This window comes from Rhinolophus sinicus, linkage group LG15 (assembly GCF_036562045.2).
Source record: "Rhinolophus sinicus isolate RSC01 linkage group LG15, ASM3656204v1, whole genome shotgun sequence".
Classification (NCBI taxonomy): domain Eukaryota; kingdom Metazoa; phylum Chordata; class Mammalia; order Chiroptera; family Rhinolophidae; genus Rhinolophus; species Rhinolophus sinicus.
The window spans coordinates 11,806,094-11,825,339 of record NC_133764.1 but is presented as its reverse complement, the minus strand read 5'-3'; the positions used below and the strand labels follow the sequence as shown (position 1 = coordinate 11,825,339).

The 19,246-nt window shown below is 39.9% G+C and overlaps 1 protein-coding gene across 2 annotated transcripts in view; it reads right to left on the bottom strand.

Moving 5' to 3' along the window:
• The window catches only part of RABEP1 (rabaptin, RAB GTPase binding effector protein 1), an 84,183-nt gene extending 67,939 nt beyond the window's left edge, over positions 1-16,244 (bottom strand). For both annotated transcript variants that reach the window (XM_074319646.1, XM_074319647.1), the window contains exon 1: positions 15,999-16,244. In XM_074319646.1, coding sequence (XP_074175747.1) covers positions 15,999-16,032 — 34 coding nt within the window. In that variant the 5' untranslated portion in view covers positions 16,033-16,244. The remainder of the gene's footprint in view (positions 1-15,998) is intronic.
• Positions 16,245-19,246: the final 3,002 nt, after the last annotated feature.

Sequence of the window (19,246 nt, the reverse complement as noted above, 5' to 3'; positions counted from 1 at the left end):
CTCTTAACAAGGTTGCGGATTCGATCCCCACATGGGCCACTGTGAGCTGCACCCTCCACAACTAGATTGAAACAACTACTTGACTTGGAGCTGATGGGGCCTGGAAAAACACACTTAAAATAAATAAAAGTTAAAAAAAAAAAAAGGAAAAGCTAAGGAAATCTGAATAAACTATGGACTTTAGTTAGGAATAATGCATCAATATTAGTTCATTAATTTTGACAAATGTACCTTACTAATACACGAGGTCTGGCAATTAAGTTTATGAACTCATCCTAGAAAAAGTGCTACATAACTCATTGCTGAATATCACTACAGTCACCTTCGAAGGACTCCCCTTGGGAGGCTATGCACCAACACCAGCGCCTAGTCCACCCTTCAAAGCAATTTTGGAACTCTTTTTCTGAAATGGCCATCAGAGTTGTTGTTGTATTACCCTTGATGTACTGAATGTCATCAAAATGTCTTCCTTTCAATATTTCCTTTATCTTAGAGTAAAGAAAGAAGTCATTGGGGGCCAGATCAGGTGAGTAGGGAGGGTGTTCCAATACAGTCATTTGTTTACTGGCTAAAAAACTCCCTCACGGACAGTGCCGTGTGAGCTGGTGCATTGTCGTGATGCAAGAGCCACGAATTGTTGGCGAAAAGTTCAGGTCGTCTATTTCATGCAGCCTTTTCAGCACTTCCAAATAGCCAACTTGGTTAACTGTTTGTCCAGTTGGTACAAATTCATAATGAATAATCCCTCTGATATCAAAAAAGGTAAGCAACATCGTTGCCACAAGTTCGCAAACTCAATTGTCTGACCTCATATGACGTTAACGACAGGAGACACTGGATTTGCAGCGTATGAAAACTCTCTGTATATCTTCCCAACTTTTCTGTATATCTAAAACTATTCTAAAATAGGTTTTTTTTAATGCTATTAAGCTTCAAATAGTTTTCAAATCCAAATAAATGAATACCTTTTACCAAAGCTGGAACTAGAGGTCTGGCAGTGTTGACTGCCCAGAAAAGAGCAAATACCCCTCCCTCCAAAAGAGACTTCAAGCTTAATAGAAATGAAAAACTCATACATCTGAATGCTTAGCTGAGGAGAGGACACACATCCCTTCCTATCCGACTTAATATTACACACTGTAAGATCCGATTTTATCTCCTAATAACCCTTGGTTTTATTTAGTCCAAGAACAATGGATACAGAAAAGCCAAGTTTAGAGATGAGTGCAGATAATACTAAGTTGAAAAGCCCTGTATGTAAGAGACCCCACTAATACCAAGGAGGACTGGGTCACGGGGAAACAAAAATAAAACAATGACCAGAACTGCATTGGAATTTGGTCCATTTAATATAAAGGCAAATAAATGTAATTTTTAAAAAACTTCAGCAGCACTGGGGAAGTCACCGGCTTACAGCTCAGTCCCACAACTAATAAGGTTTATAACAGTATGTCATCAATAAAAGATTCAATGATGTCCAGTGTACTCTGTTTAGGAAGCAGGGTAAAGTGCAATTTATTTTAGAAAAATTTCTAATAAGAAAAATACATGCTATCCTTATAGCACCCGGATGTGGTCTCTAAATACAATTTCCCACTAAAAGGAACCAGGGATCCTTGGGAAAAACTACTGATTCCAGGCCTGGCAGGAAATATACACGACAAACCTAGAACATCTTGGCATCTATTGCAGCTTTATCAAAGGACTTACAAGTCAACTTAGAGGATACACTGACCAAAAATGAGGTAATTTGAACATCAGTGTCACAGGCTGAACCCCGCCCTCAAGCTATATTCACTTCCTCACCCCCAAAACCTGCAAATAGTTATATGGCAAAAGATGTGATTACGTTAAGGATCTTGGGAAGAGGATTCTCTCCTGGATTATCTATAGTGGGCCCTAAATGCAACCACATGTACCCTTACAAGAAAGAAACAGTTTTGACAAAGACACACAGAGGACTATGCAAGGGGACAACAGAGGCAGAGATTGGAGTGACATAGCCAAGGAATGGCGGCCGCCACCAGAAGCTAAAGAGGCAAGGAACGGATGCTCCCCTAGAGCCTCTGGAAGGAGCACAGACGTGCTGACACCTGATTTCAGCCCAGTGATACTGATTTCGGACTTCTGGCCTCCTGCCTCCTCAACTGTGAAAGAACACATTTCTGTTGTTTTAAGCCACCCAGTTTGTGGTAATTTGTGGGCACAGTCATAGTAAACTAATACAATCAGTAAGAATAACTACAATGAAGTAAAACATATATATATTAGGTTGGTGCAAAAGTAATTGTGGTTTAAAAGGTTAGAAACAATTGCAAAAACCGCAATTACTTTTGCACCAACCTAATACACGATTTTTGTTTTTTTTTAACTCATGTGTTCTTGATGATATACAAAGAAAAAAAACAAAAAACTGATTGGTCACCGTTCAAGGATTCTAGACTACCAAGTCATTATTTTGAAAACTGGCAAAGGGAAAAGTATCAAACATTTCTTTTCCATATCCTACATAAACTATACCTTAAGCTAGCAAAATATATGAGAATTTTTCTTTATGGAAGTATTCTAGCTAATAAATTACAATTTTACAAACCCTAAGGAATGGAGATCTAGGCAATGATCTTCAATGGTCCTAACATCTCAAAGAGAGACAGCCAGACATTATGTGCCTCCTGGTGAAGGTACGCGCTACCACTTCAGAAATATTCTCTTAAAAAGCAAAACAAAGTAACCACAAAAAACATAACGCATAAACAAACAAACCAAAAAAACCCTGGATATGATCATGACTTTAGAGCTAACTTCCAAATTAGAGGAAACACAAAAGGCAGAAGAAAATGGAGAATACCATCATATGGATGCAATTAGGAAATTCCAAGTGTGAACATTCTACAGAACGGATTTCTTCAACAAATAAATTATAAGAGAGAAAAAAAGACAAAACATACCAACCAATTTTAAGGATGGCCCTTATTTTGGATCCTGATTTAAAGAAACTCAATTTTTAAAATTGAGACAACTGGGGAATTTCCACACTGACCAGATATTTGGTGATATTAAAGAATTATTACTGTTTTTAGGTGTTATAATAGTATTGTGGCTATGTTTACGTATATACTGAAATGTTTCCAAATTAAGTCATATAACGTCTGAGATTTGCTTTTTAAAAATCCAGGAGGGTAAGTGGGGAGAGAATTATCGATGAAACAAGACTGGCTATACACTGATAATCGTGACACATAGAGGGCAGTGGGTCTACAACCTAATCCTTTTACTTTTTAAGTGTTTTAAAAGTTCCATATGAAGGACTCCCAAGGTTAATTTTTTTTTTTTAAGTCTTGCCATTTCTGTGCTTGAGAGCCTATGTCTAAATTAGCTGAAAAATAACGTACCCATAAAATAAAACATCATTCTTGAACCATTCCTGAAATGGGGCATTATACATATTCACACATACAATTCACAATGGGGAACTACTAATAAAAAATTTAATTATTTCTGGTTATTACCAATTCCTTTCATATAAAATGATAACTGGTTTAGAATATTCTGAAGATTTTTTAATCATTGACGGGAAAAGTCAAGCTTAATGCAACATTAAGATATGTTTCATTATATTGTAAAACAAATCAAATGCCCTGCGTAGACACTGTCCTCCATTTTAACACACAAAAAAAACAAAATGTAAATGTAATCTCTTATCTCCATACACTGTTACAAAAAGGATACAATATAGCTATAAATTTGACATTAGGAGTTACTTATCAGAAGTTCATAAATAAATAAAAAAACAAGGGTTATATTTTATTTATAAGGAAAGTTGAATGCATTATTTATGAGCTTTTCAGAAATATCAAGGTCGTACATACAGAGGGATCAGAATTCTAATACCTAAAATAGACTAATTGTGTATCTTTGGAAGGAAACATCAGAAACCAACAGGTAAAACATTTTAACGAGAGAGCACTGATGTTAATATTGGAGGTGGGGGAGTCTCAAAGCTAGAAAAATTGAAATAAGAAAGAACAGGGGCTAGTAGTTATTGCTTATTCATCAGTTATTATATGGGACAGTATAGCGTAATAGTTGAGAGCACTGGACTGAAATTAGGGTTTGAAGCCCAACGCGACTACTTATAAACTATTAGGTTGGTGGAAAAGTAATTGCGGTTTTTGCAATTATTGTTAACCTTTTAAACCGCAATTACTTTTGCACCAACCTAATAGCTCCTTCTCTCCGTCTGTAAAAAAGGGGACTAGAATACTACCTTCTAGGATTGTAGCAAGGATTAAATAAACCACATATAGCTCTTCGTGGAGTATTAGGCAAGTTATTTTATGCACTGGCTCATTAAATTTTCAAAACAAGCCATAAAGTAGGCAACATCATCCCCAGTTATAGATGCCAAAATATTCTCTGAGCGAGTAAGTAATCTGCCTATTGTTAGTCAACCAGTAAGTGGCAGAGCCGGATTCAAACACTGAGCTGCCTGGCTCCAAGGCCTAGGCAGATTTCCCGGTGATTATAAGGATTTAATAGAAGAAATTAATATAGGAGATTTAGGCATCATGAACAGAAGTAATACCACCTCCTAGGGATTCTTTTATTTAGTCACAATGTTCATTTACATGTTGAAATATCTATTCTTAATTAGCATTTTGTTATAAACCAATGGTTCTTAACCAGAGGGGATTTTGCTTCCCAGGTGACATTTGGCAATATCTAGAGATATTTTTGGTTGTCACAACTGGGGGAAGGGGTACTGGCATTTTAGTAGGTAGAGGCCAGAAATGCTGCTAAACATCCTACAATATACAGGGCAGCCATTCACAACAAAGAATTATCTGGCCCAAAATATCAATACTGACAAAAGTGAGAAACCTGTTATAAACTAACAGGGTTGAGAACTTCTGACAAAGAGTGACAGACTAAATCTCTGCAACAACTCTCTCAAATACTCATTTACCTGCTTAGGTGTTTTCCAATACTCTCAGTCTCAAAAAAAATGAAGTTTAATTTACATATTGGAGAGATACATGAAAGACACAGCAGTCCTATTAAAACTAAGCAAACACTGAAACTGAAATACTCATGGGTGTTTTTCAAAGTTCATAAAAATTTTTTTTTAATGAGGAAAGACTGTGAAAGTTAAACAATCCAATTTCTTGTTCCAAATTCAACCAGATCACTCAACAGTAGTCAAACAAAAAGGCTTTCGCTTTCATGTCACCAAACAAGAAATACTCTGGTTTGGGAATAAAGAGAAAGGAATTTATCCACAAGTGTCTTCTGTACAAAAATTTTAAGATTCTTGAAGGAGTAAACATGGTCCAAAGGTATGCAGTATTTCCATCAATTGTACAGTCAAATCAAGAGATAGGGACAGAAAAAAACAAACAAACAAACAAACAAAAAAAAACCTCACTAGACTTGCTGGTATAATGTCCTTGTATAAAAAGCTCTTAATGATCAATAAAATGACAAACATTATAAGATAGATCTTTTGTAAAAGAACTCCAAATACAAACAGAAATCAAAGAAATGCAAATCTAAAGAAGACTTTTTACTCACCAAAATTAGCCAACTTTTTTTGTGGATTTATTTTAATCAAAGATACCACTACCTAGTGTTGGCATGCTCATACACTGCTGGTGGGGGGACAAAGTACTGTAATCTTAAAGGATGATGTTTAAATGTATTTTTATTTTCTGCATTTTATGATACTTTGATGTCATGGGGCCCTGCTGTCCAGGGAGAGAGTGCTCCTCCAAGAGCTAGCTAATTTCTAGAGATAGTAACTCATCCAGAATATGGCTATCATATACAAACCAACCAATCTCACCCCCGTCCATACTCCAACCACCTCTTTCATCGAACTCTCACACACCAAGCCAATGTTTCCCCTGCCCTAAGTAAAATTAAAACAATGACATACCACTACACACCTGCTGGAACGGCTAAAATCCCAAACAGACAACACCGACTCCTAATGAGGAAGTGGAGCAACAGGAATCCTCATTCATTGCTGGTGGGAATATAAAGTGGTACAGCCACTTTAATATCTTACCATACATATGATCTAGCAACAATGCTCCTTGTTATTTACCCAAACGAGCCGAAAACTTAACATCCACACAAAAATCTGCATTTTAGCAGTTTTATTCATAATTGCCAAAACTTGGAAGCAACCATGATGTCCTTCATACATGAAAGGATAAACTGATACATCCATACAATGGAATATTAATGAGTGCTAAAATGAAATGAGCCATCAAGCCACCAAAAGACATTAAGGAACCTTAACTGCACATGACTAAGCGAAAGAAGCCAATTGGAAAAGGCTACATACTGTATGATTCCAACTACGTATATGACATCCTGGAAAAGGCAAAACTATGGAAACAGTAAAAAGATCAGTGGTTGCCAGAGGTTTAGGGGAAAAGATGGATGAATAAATGGAACACAAGATTTTTAGGACAATGAAACCATTCTGTATACTACAATGGTCAGTGGATACATATAACTGCACATTTATCCAAATCCAAAAAATGAACACCATCAAGAGTGAACCCTAATGTAAATGATGGACTTTGGGTGATAACGAAGTGTGGGTTCACTAATTGTAACAAATGACCACACTGGTGTGGAATGTTGATGGTGGGAGTGTCTTGCAAGGGAGAGAAGTATATAGAAACTCTCTGTACTTCCTGTTCAATTTTGCTGTAAATCTAAAACTGCTCTAAAAAATAAAGTTTATTACATTTCTTTTTTAATTGTAACTATATTTGTATCCCCAGTGCCTGGCCTATAGTAAATGCTAAAGAAAAAAACCCATGGCACAGTGCAAGGCATACAGCTTCTCAATAAATCATAGTTGTCATTTTATTGTGAACCAATATGATACAGTGAATTAAAAGATAAATTGAGGGAATGTTAGCCTACATTACAAAGAGTTGAAGATCTTGACCGAAATGCTTTTGCTGTTCTTTGCACAAGTCACATAAATTCTGTCTGTTTTCAAGGATGAGCTCCCTGTCTCACCTCTTGACACTCAAGCTCCTGATCCACATTACCTGCTCTCAATTCCTGACGTCTTGGTATCTTTAGGCTTTCCCTTTCCACTGGCAGTTCCTCCAGCATCCACAATTATTTAAATCTGTATTCTTGAAATATACACACACACACACAAACACAAACACACACTTGCCACAATTCTACTACTCTCAAGTGAGTGCCCCACTTGCACGTGTATCACCATAATTTTAAAACGTAATCTATACACGCTGCCTCTACCTACTTGACTTCTTTCTTACTGAAACTTCTCTTAGAGGTCCTGATGGTCCCTTAACTACTGATGTCAACGACCACTTGTCTTCATCTGACTTCTCTGCAGCATTTAATACTGGTGACCATCCCCCTCCTCCTTCAAACTTTCTCTAACACTGACTTCTAATACTAATTTTCCTCCTAACTCTCCTTTTCTATGATTAATCATTGGTTTCGTCTTTCTCATCCAACCCCTTAGTTTTACCTATGACTTCCTCATAGCCTGTACTTTTGTTGTCATACCCAACACAATGCCCATCATGCAATAAGCATAAGCAAAGAGCACTGTTCATCCTGGATGAGTTCCAAACATTTGACTACGAAAAGTGTATCTACACCCCTGATTTCTTCCTCCAGGCTTATCCAGCTATCCACTAGGTATTTCTACATGGCTGTCCCACTAGTATTCCCCATCAACATACTAACACCAAATTTGCCACTTTCTACTACTAAATCCACCCTCCCACTGGTTGCCTAGATTGGTAAACAGCATCTACATTCTCAGATTCCTCAATTTCTCTCCTGTCTACACCCCGAACTAAATGTTCATCAAGTTGCTATTTTACCACCACAGTATTTCTCACATCAATTATTTCCTTTTCTCCACTGACATAAATTATAACCCCATCATCTCTCCTGGACCACAGCAGTAGCCTAACCAATTTCCTTAACCAAGCATCTGCCTTAAAACCAAACTAACCTCTGTATGCTTTACAGAGCAAGCTTCCTATAGCACTGTTTGGGCCACCCTATTACACATAGGCCTAGCCACATCATCTAGAAAACCCCGAACTCCTTAGCTGGCAGCAAAGCTTTCTACCATTCAGGCTCAACCCCCTTTATCAAACCTGTCTCGAAACAGGACTCACGCTCCCAGGACATCAGATTATTCACACACCTCACCTTACACTGCATATGTTCAACCCATACCCTGCAAAGATTCTCGCTCTCCTGCAACAGCTTTCTCCAAGACACTGTTCCACCTGTCAAAAATTCTACACAACTCTCTAAGGCTCTATTCAAATGCCACTTTCTCTGATATAACTTGGGGTGAGGTGAGGGTGGAATAGAGGGAGGGTCCCATGTTAACTAAATTTCCTGTATAAGATGTTCCTGCTGTGTTTTGTCAAATATTGTGAATAGTAAAGAGCTACCACATTATTGTAACTGCATGTTGTCCTCTGACTTTCTTTCAACAAATACCTATAGCTCATTCTACAGTAAGTGCTGTGCTGCGGATACCATCATCAGCCAGGCAAAATATCCTTCCCTTATGGCATTTGTCTGTATTCATCACTAGAGTTTAAGCTCCATAAGGAAAGGACCTCTGCCATAATGCAAGTCACTTCCACTTCATTAGTCCCTTATGTTTCCTGATCTGTAAAATGAGGGAAGATAACGAATCTTGAGTATTCCTTTCAGTGCTATGTCTGTGTGTCTACTACTCTCTACGGTTATATCCATCTAGAGAACATCAGGTACCACCAAAAGTCATTAACAACTAGAATCTGTCTCAAAGAGAATCAAAAGAATGTTAAGTAGGTTCAAAACCATCTGATAGGAGAAACAAGAATATTTAGGAAGGACATAATGTTATTATCAAATTTATTCAGACTAACATGGAGAAGAATGCCTTGCATTTCCTCTGTATGGTGAGGCAAATTTCCACTTAATTAAAGGATACACAAAACATCAGAACTAGTCAAAACTAGGAGATAATAAGTTCCTTCTCTCCAGAGGCATTCAAAGAGAAATCAGACTACCACTTGGAAGAGATTCAGGTTTCCAATGAAAAAACTGAACAAAGGTACCTTCCTTCATTGCTCTTCCAGTTCTTTCACTTGTGATCCAACAGAGGAAAATTACCTTCGTTGGCTAGGCACCGCCTCAATTCACATTAGCATGCCTAAGGCCCATTCCTCTAGTAGGTCATAAAGTTCTTGTTCTACAGCTCATTCATTTCTGTATCCTTTCCATACTACCTAGCACAACTCTAAAACACAAAAATAAACAAAATAAATGTTTACTAAAATCGTATGAAGACTAAACTCAATTTAACGATTACACAGAGAAGCACGTCAAATTTCACTGGATAAGAACCTAGTGTATATCAAGTTATTTTAGAAATCAGAGCCCTTAAGATTTAAAGATAGTTCTGCTCACAGGCAGTCAAGTGAGATACACATGTTAAAGGACATTACACAATTCCAGGTTACTGTGTTGGGACATTGGCGTGATCAAACTACTGTGAGGAAAGGACACAGCTTTCGTGTTTTGGATCAAGTCTCTGAAGTTTAGTGTTTGGGTAATTGATCAAGTTACAATAAACAAACCAAATACATGGATTATTGAATAAATTGCATTAAGGCTGTCCATTTGGAAGAAAAATAAAGTTAGATCCCTATGTCACATCAAAACTAAATTCCAGATGGAGGCAACTTTCCCAGCAAACAAGAAAGCAGCTTTCCAGCAAGTTCTGCCAAAGTGAAGTCTGCCCTTCAGAGGGCCACATATGCACCCTCTCCAACCAAGTCTGGATCTCAGTCCTGGGAGCGGCCTCTCTTGAAGATCTGTTCCTTCCTTGGGTGCTCTGCCTCAGCCCTGGAGGTAGCGACTGCTCCTTATATCTGCTATTGCTACCCTGTTTCCCAAAAAATATAAGACCTAGCCGGACATTTAGCTCTAATGCGTCTTTTGGAGCAAAAATTAATATAACACAATAGTATACCTAAGACCAGGTCTTATATTAATTTTTGCTGCAAAGGACGCATTAGAGATTGTCCGGCTAAGTCTTATTTTCGGGGAAATACAGTACATTGTTTGTTTGTTTTTCCTCTTAGGTAATCTACTGTTTAGTTAATTCTTTATATTAAACTTTCCCTATTTAAATTTAAAAATAAATAAATGCCAGGTAGCTTAAAGTACTAAATATAAAAGACGAAACTGAGCCAGCCCGGTGGCTCAGGTGGTTGGAGCTCCGTGATCCTAACGCCAAAGGCTGCCAGTTCGATTCCTCGACTCCCGCAAGGGATAGAGGGCTCCGGCCCCTGCAAATAAGATTGAACACGGCACCTTGAACTGAGCTGCCGCTGAGCTTCCGGATGGCTCAGTTGGTTGGAGCACAAGCTCTGAACAAGGTTGCCGGTTCAATTCCCACATGGGATGGTGGGCTGTGCCCCCTGCAACTGACTGAAAAACGGCAACTGGACTTGGAGCTGATGGGCCCTGGAGAAACACACTGTCCCCCAATATTCCCCAATAAAGCTTTTTAAAAAGTTTAAAAAAAAAAAATCAGAACTGATTAAAAAAAAAAAAACACCTTTGAATGATCTTAACTCCTCTCTCCCTTGCATATCTAATCCAAATCCTGTTGACCATACCTCAAAATATAACCTCTACCAATATACCCTTGGTCCAAGCCTCATCATCTTTTTCCTGGATTAATGCTTTCCTTGCCTCCCTTTACTCTCTAGTGCCAATTTAGCTACCAGAGTGATTTGTTAAAACATAAGTCAGATCACATCACTCTGCTCAAAACCTTTTCAATGATTCCCCATAATGAAAGCCAATGTTTATGTTTTTTGGCTACAATGTAGATAGGGCCCAACAAGATCTGCCGCCCACCCCACCACATCTCATTTCATACCCAACTACTCACCTCTCCCACCTAGCCCCTGTACCCCCATAACTTCATTTTAGCCACCGACATTCATGGCATTCCTCAAACATGCCAGATACACTCCTTTGTTAAGATTTTGCAAAAATCGATCCCACTGTCTGGAACACTTTCTCCAGCTATCCTAAGTCAGGTAAGGTATACAAATTAAGGACATTACACAATTCCAGGTTACTGTGTGTTGTGACATTGGAGTGATAAGACTATGAGGAAAGCACAGAGTTTTCGTGCTTTGGATCAAATACCTGAAGTTCAGTGGATGGGAGATTGATCAAGTTATAACAAACAAACCAAATACATGGATTATTGAATAACTGGTGTTAAGCTAACTCCTCTATTTCCTCTATCTCTTTCAAGTCTTTGCACAAATATCTCAATAAGGCAACTCTGACCACCCTCTTTAAAACCAGCCTATCTCCCCCTTCCTTTTACCCTGCTCTATTTTTTCTTTTTTCCACAGCACTTATTACCTAACAATACATACCATTTGCTTATGTTTGTTCTTTAATATCTGTTTCTCCCACACTAGAACAGGGTTATTTATCATCTGTGTTGCCCACTGATGTATTCCAAATACCTAGAAATGTGCCTGGCAAGTAGTACACACTCGTATTTGTGGAATAAGTAGTTTTGTACTTGTCTGGGGGAATCATTCAATTACCGTATTTTGCCATGTATAATGAGCATTTTTTTTGCCCAAATTTGTGAGGGGAAAAATAAGGATGCACATTATACATGGGTAGTACTATTTCCATATCTATATAAATGTTTTTAATTATTTTATTTATACTTATGAGTTAAAAGTTTAACTCTCGAAATCAACCATTTCCATATGCAAAATAATACCCTGAAATACGATAATCAGTTTTGTTGAACTTATGACGAACTTGCAAAAAAACAAAGAGTTCTTGGCCTTCTATGATGCATAAATATCGTTAATTTGTTACCAGTACATAAAATTTCTTATACCTTGTATCTGTCCTTATGTTTTGCAATCATTTGTTACATAAAATTTCTTGTACCATAATATATTAAAAAATAAATGCTAAAATTCCGTTATAATACAAAAAAACAAGTACCTAAACGTAAACAAATAAAAAATTGAATTAAAAAAATTAAAACAAAAGATTTTTTTCCCTGAAAGTTTCAGCAAAAAACATGGGTGAGCATTATACACGGAAGCGCATTACACACGGCACAATACAATAATGGTCATCTGATTCACTACCTAAGAATGGGGACTGCGTTTGGTTTTGTTTGTTACTGTATTTTCTAGAGCCTAGCATAGGGCTTGCCACAGGCTAGGCATGGAAACATTTGTGAATTGAAGAATATCATTTTTTTAATCCATCAGAAGACACAAATTTAAAACAACTGACATTATCCAGGACTTGTAAGAGTGTAGGGGAAATCCACCCTCTCATACACTGTTGGAGGTATGTAAATTGATACTTTTTTTGAGAGTAAGCTAGCAATAGCTATTAAAATTTAAACCACTCAGAGCTCATGCCCTTTAATTCAGTAGTCTTACAGAAGTAAAAGCAAGAATACCTAAAAAATATGTAAAACAGTATCTATTCCAGCACTGCTTATAATATAACGAAAAAAATCTAAAGCAATCTACTTGTCCATCAACAGAGAAATAGGCAAATAAATTATGCATGGCACATGCATGTGATGGAATACTCTTTAATAAGAATGAGGTAGATCTATAACAGTAAAGTGGAAAGTAGTCTATGATCTAGTAAACAAAGAGATCAGAGGGCCCTGGCATCAGATAACCTGGATTTGAATCCTGTCTCCCCCCCATGTCTTAGCTATATAACTCTAGGCACTTTTAACCTCTCCAGGCTTCAGTATCCTCATCAATAAAATAGGAACAATACAAATACGAACAATTACAATAGTACCCACCTTACTGATACGAAGATTTCCTGAGATAATACATGCAGTGCATATAGCACACTACATGGCATGAAAATTTACACACATATAATAATTATAGCTAACATTTATTAAGTGAAATAGACAAGCTGCAGATCTATGTATGTAAAGCATGTGCACTTCAGGACAGGGGAAAAAGGTAGCATGTCTGTGTAACTACAGAAAAAAGTCAAGGACAGAAAATTTAATAGTAGTTACTTCTGGGAGATGGAAGAAGTCATACTTACATATATACGTTTTAATAGAGGGACTTTAAAAAAGACATAAAGTAAAATCAGACCAAACGTTTCTAAGATATAGTTTAACTTAGATTTTAAAATATTAAAATTTCAAATTTTTACCTTATAGTCTTTGAATTCTCATGGCAAAATGGAATAATCAGTTGAAATGTGTTTGGCTATTGAAATTACCTTTATTCTAAACAAGTAAACTAAGATACACCAAAAAAGAACAAAACTTTTTCAAAAATTTACAAAATAAGAAATGAGAGAGAATAAAGAAAATTATTCCAGTTCATCCTGTCAATTACACACAAGTCAAATTCTTTTCTTAACCTAACATATCGCCATGGAAAACAAAGATATGTCAAAAAGGAAAACAAAAAAACAAAAAAATGAATAAAAAAAAGGAAAACAATGTCAAGGTTGAGGGGATGAGTGAAAAGGGGGAAGAGATTAAGATGTACAAATTGCCAAATATAAAAACAGTCATGAGGATGTAAAGTACAGCATAGGGAATACAGTCAATAATATTTTAACAACTCTGTATGATGTCCAATGGGTACTAGACTCATCGGAGTAATCACTTCATAAGTTATATAACTGTCTAATCACTATGTTGTACATCTGAAACTAATGTAATACTGTATGTGAACTGTAATTAAAAGTAAAAAAAATTAAATTAAAAAAAGAAAACTGTCAACATAAAAGACAACTGCTTCTCAAATGGGATAAAAGCAAAATTTAAAAAAAAGTAAGCAGTTAGCCTTTGTCAGTTTAACTCAAAAGAATTCTGCAATAGTTTTTTTTTAAAAATCAGCAGGGCTAGGAAATTTGACTGTGCTTAAAGCTGAAGTGTTTTAAGAACTGATCTATATAAAGTTCAGCCAAAGAAAAATTAAACCCCCAACATGAACTTCTAAGAAGACACCGACACACAAAGCACTCAAATAAACCAAATTCTCCTTTTGTAAACAGTAGCTGTGGCTGCTCATTTACTACACTAATTGAAAATAAATACTGCAATCTATGCACACTGAATCTCATCCTAGAGTCACAAGATTTGAAAAATAGGGAATAAGCCTGTACTAAGAATAGCAAGAATAAGAGATTTCCTAAAGCTAATTTTTCCTAGCCTCTTTCAAGTGCTTAGTCACTTCTGCTTATTTACAAGGAAGACCATTTCACATCTCGAAAGAGGCAGGGAATTTTGATTCCAGACTGTCATGTCACCTGAGCTGCCCTAGACATTTGTTTCCATGCAACTCAAGAGAAGGCAGCAGCCAACTAAGCATACCTACCTACCACTCCAGATCAGAACCAGAAGCCACTGGAGCTCTCTGTATTCTGCCTGTCTGCAGGAACAAAGAGGAGTTTGTGGGAAAAGCAAAGTTTTCTTCCCTGACACCAAATGCAAAAGGTGAGAATTAAAACGTAGCCTGAAAACACTCCAGTTTCCGCTCTCTGATAGCCAACCAGAAATGCCTCCCTTCTCTTCTGCTGAAAGGGAAACAGCAAGCAGATTCTTAGACAAGGTAAGGGTACTGGACACCTCTCCTCAAGTAGCTAACAAAACCTAAAACTAGAGGCTAACAGGCTTTGAAACATACTTCCAGAAAGGCAGCTAGCCTTTAAAATCTGATAACATTGTTTCAGGTTCTGCAAAAGCAAGAACAAAGAGTAAGGTTTACAGGAAAGGTTATTTTAAGAGACAACCCGACACAAAAGCAAGTTTTAAAGTGCCTACTGTGTGCCCAGCCCCATATCCCAACATTTCACTCACACTTAAAGATGCTAAGCACACACACTGATTATAGAAATACACCTGAGAGAACTTTCTCAACTAGATATGGTAGGACCTTGACAAAGATCAAGCACATTCTTTCTAAACCTAACTCCATGTAGTAAATCCTGGAAGGATGTGGTCAATCTCTGAAACGGAGCTTAGTCCCCTTCCCAGAAGGTCAGGAAGGACTCTGACAACCAATTTAAGATTACTTAGGATGGGGCCCTTTTTCCTTCCAAGAATATAAATGCTACAAAAGACACGTTTCCTCCACTTCAGCATTATCAAACACCATCCTTTTCATTATTCCCAAATAATGGTACTAATGATACTATGATACTAAAAGTTTACATACATACATGTTGCCATCTTTACAGATAAACTATAAAGGCACAAAGTAACTTCTTTTCGTAAGCGAGAATACTTTAGTTCAAAGAGGCTAAAAAAACCTGCCCAGAGCTCGTTAGTGAAGGATCCAGGTCCCTTAGACTCCCAGGCCCCAGCACTTACCATGAAGCCACACTGCCTCCAGTTACTGATCCCAACTAGTTTTGTCACAAAACTGGGCGCAGAGCTGTCTGTAGCATGGATCGAGTCGGGGGAGGCGGGGGAGGGGCGGGCGGGGCGGTGGGTTGGGCACACCACCACTATCGAAGCAATTTTTTTTCTCTTCAACGAATACAGCACATGTTCCCCATTTCCACCCTCCCCACGGGCAGAACCCACGTGCCAGTCCCACCGCCACCCATCGCAGCTCCCTCTCCACGCTCCCCAGCTGCAGCCAGGTCCCGGTAGCCTCCCCACGCCCTTCCCTCCGCCTCCCGCCAGCGCAGCCGCCGGCGCCTCCCGCCCCCTCCCCAGCGACGGCCGCCCAGGCCCCCGCGCCGCCCTCGCGCGCAGCAGGCGCCGGAACCCGCGCGCTCCCGCCTCCGCCCGGCGGGGTCACCCCCGGGGCCTGCGCGTGCCCTTCCCGCCGCCCAGAGGTCCCCCCGCGACGCCGGCGCCGGGAAGGCCGCGCCCGCCGCGCCTGCCATGGTGGGCGCCTCACCGTCAGGCTGAGAAGCCGGGCCCGGCTGCGCCATGGCCAGGCGGCGGGCCTCGGGGAGCGGGGATGGACGGGGAAGCGGCGACCCGGGCTCCCGCGGGCTCAGCTGGCGGAGGAGGCGTCGACGGAGCCGCCGCCGCCGCCGCCCAGGGAGGAACCGCTAAGGCTGGAGCCGCCGGCGCCGCCACAGCCGCGGGCAGAGACGGACCCGAACGCCGACCTCCGCCTCCTCATCCTGACAGCGGGAAATAAGCGGTGCGCAGGCGCGTGGGGGGGGGGGGCGGACGGAGCGGCACGTGACGTCGCCCTGAAGGGGGCGGGGCTTCACGCTGGGTCAGTGAGCGGGTGGATGGGGAGGCTCGGGACGCCGCGGAGCTGGCTGCTGGACCGCGTTAGAATGAATTGGGGCGGAGAGGGCTAGAAGGGCGTGGAGGAGGGACGGCGGCAGGTAAAGCCCGGCAGTTTAGAGCGACCGCTTCCGTCCCTTCGTCCCAGCACAAAGGCAAAGAAAAAAATACTACAAAGACGAGAGAGGAGGCCGGTTGGTGAAGTGAGTGCAGATCCAGCGTCTACACTTCTAGCTGTGTGACCTTGGGCGAGTCACTTAACCTCTTTAAGCCTCACAGCATGATGGCTAAGATGACTTTAAATGAGGTAAAATGTGAGGAACTGTTTCGGATTTACTTTCCATAAGCACCAACGTGCTATGTGACTTAGGTGGCAGGCACTGTGCTAAATGCTAGAGATAGATCCAGACACGGTGCCTGCATTCAGGAGCGAGAGGAGAGATGATAAACAGACAGTACTGCCCTTAACCTGGGCAAGAGAGTCTACCTTAGGCCCCGTAGTTAGAGGCTCCGCTCTAGCCCCTTTCTGGCCACACTCCTCTCACGGGGTGATTCCACAGGTCCAGGGAACATACCAACCTTGTGCCAAGTTCTGGGAACCCCAGACCCCTGAATTCCTTCCCCAAATGGCTCGAGGCTGTGGCCTCTTCCCCAGGTACATTCTCTCTATGACAGAGGACATCCCTAAAAGTGGCTAAGGGGCAGCTGTGTTTGGGGTAGGTGGCACAGCATTTGGACATTTGAGCCGCTGTGTCCACAGACCGCTAGTGCAGGACAGAGGTGGGAAAAGAAGACAGGTGGGCTATACGCCAACAGTGCCTTCCCGTCACCACCTCATTCAAGTTCATAAATCTGAGGAATCCAGGAATTCTAAATTTGAATCTGCATCATTAAAGATGTGTATTTGTCCAAGCAGAATAGAATATACTAAGGTTACCAGTTAATTGGAGTGATTTATAATTTTAAATAATTAGGTAGCCATGCGGCATCTACTTTTGCCCTAAATCTTGCTAACATCAGGGGAGGGCCTATATCCAGACCTGAGTTTTTGAGCAGTTAATATCCTCGAATGGCTGATGTGCCTTTGGGAGAGCAAGCAGGGTCATTCCCCCCACGCTCACCTCTCCATAAATGACTTTCCTGAGTGGGCAAATCTGTGCTTGGCTGGGAGACCTTTGTCCAGAATAAGGCAGCCCAGTGCATCCTCTGTCTTGTGATGACTAATGCGAGGCAGTGGCCGTAAAGATAGCTGATATGGATGCTCTCTACAGAAAGGGCTCCTTCCAGTGAGTGAGAGACACGTTCACTGCCATTGATAAGCTGGGGCTTGAAGCCAAACCCTCAAGATCATCAGTCAGAAATGGTCAGGCTGCTGGTTTGGACACCTAGAACTCCCCATACGAAGGAGGTGGTTAAAACACAATTTTCAAATCAGGAGATGTAAGAGTTATGTATATTTTCATATTTTTAGGTAAACCCTAAACCCAGCAATTCCACCCCGCAGTATATATTTAAAGAAAACTAATGTGTGCTCAAAGCCTTTATTAAGTGTAAAAGAGATGATTTTTATGTTCTAAAGGAAATTAGGAGCTAAGATTTAAACACATGAAATAATTACTTATCAATTACATGGCACATTGTGCACAAAATTATTCATAGTGGCAAAATACAACAAATACATAAATAACCCAAATATTTATTAACAATAGGACAGATAAATTTTAAAATATTCATACAATGGAATACTTTACAGCAATGAAAATGAACAAACTACAGCTACATAGTCAACAGAGATGAATCTCACAAACAATTTTGAGAGAAAGAAACAAATTATAAAATACAGCGTGATTCCATTTATATAAAGTTCCAAAACGGGCAAAACTAAACATTATGCACACATAGTTGGTAAATTGTAAAGATAGGAACAGAACCAGTATCACAGAAGGTATGACAGTGGTCCCTGGACCAGGGAAGGAGCGGCATGCGATTAAGGAGGGCGCATAAAAGCCTACCTTCTCGGGTGCTGACAATGTGATATTTCTTAACATGGGTCCATTTAAACTAATTATAAATCTGGGAAGCACAAACTTTGACGTAGTTTAGTGATAAAGATTTGGGAGTGCTTATGGGCACTGGACTTATCAGGGAGACCACTTCATAGACTGTGTAGATGCCTGACCACTGTGCTCTACACCTGAAGCTGAATTAGCACAATATTGACTTGGGGGGTGGGCTATCACTTTATGAGGGGTTTAAGTGTCTAACTAGTACATTGCTTTGTACACCTGAAACTAATAAAAAATAAATTAAAAAAAGATTTTGGAGTGCTTGCTGATTACAAGCTTAAAATGAGCAAATTCGATGCAACTGCTGGAAAGCGCTCGAGTTGTGATTCATTACTATAGCCGCACAGTGTAGATTATAGGAGGTGATACCTCCCCTGCACTTTGCCCTGATTAGGACACATCAGCAGTGTTGTGTTTATTCTAGGCACCATTATTTGTGAGGAGACACTGACCAGCTGGAGTGGGTGGAGCCCCAAGGAGTGAAACTTACTCTGTGCAAAGTACATGGAGATATCAGAGAAAGTTAGTCTGGGAGAGAAAAGATGACTTGGGCCGTGAAGACTCTCCCCAAACCCTGGAGGACAAAGGGTACAAATGTACTGTATGCCCAGAGATTGCAGCAAGACAGTCTTCAACTCAATCTAAAGAACTTTTTCTCAGTCAGAATTAACCAGAGAGAGAAGTGGCTTCCTTTTGGAGAGTGAGCTCCCTGTTACTGCAAGTATGAAAGTAGAGATGGCTGGCAATTGGTCAGAGGTGCTATAGAAGGGATTCCTGCTACATTTGGGAGATTAGACTAGACCATCTTTACAGCCCTTTTTAATTTAGTATTCTGTAA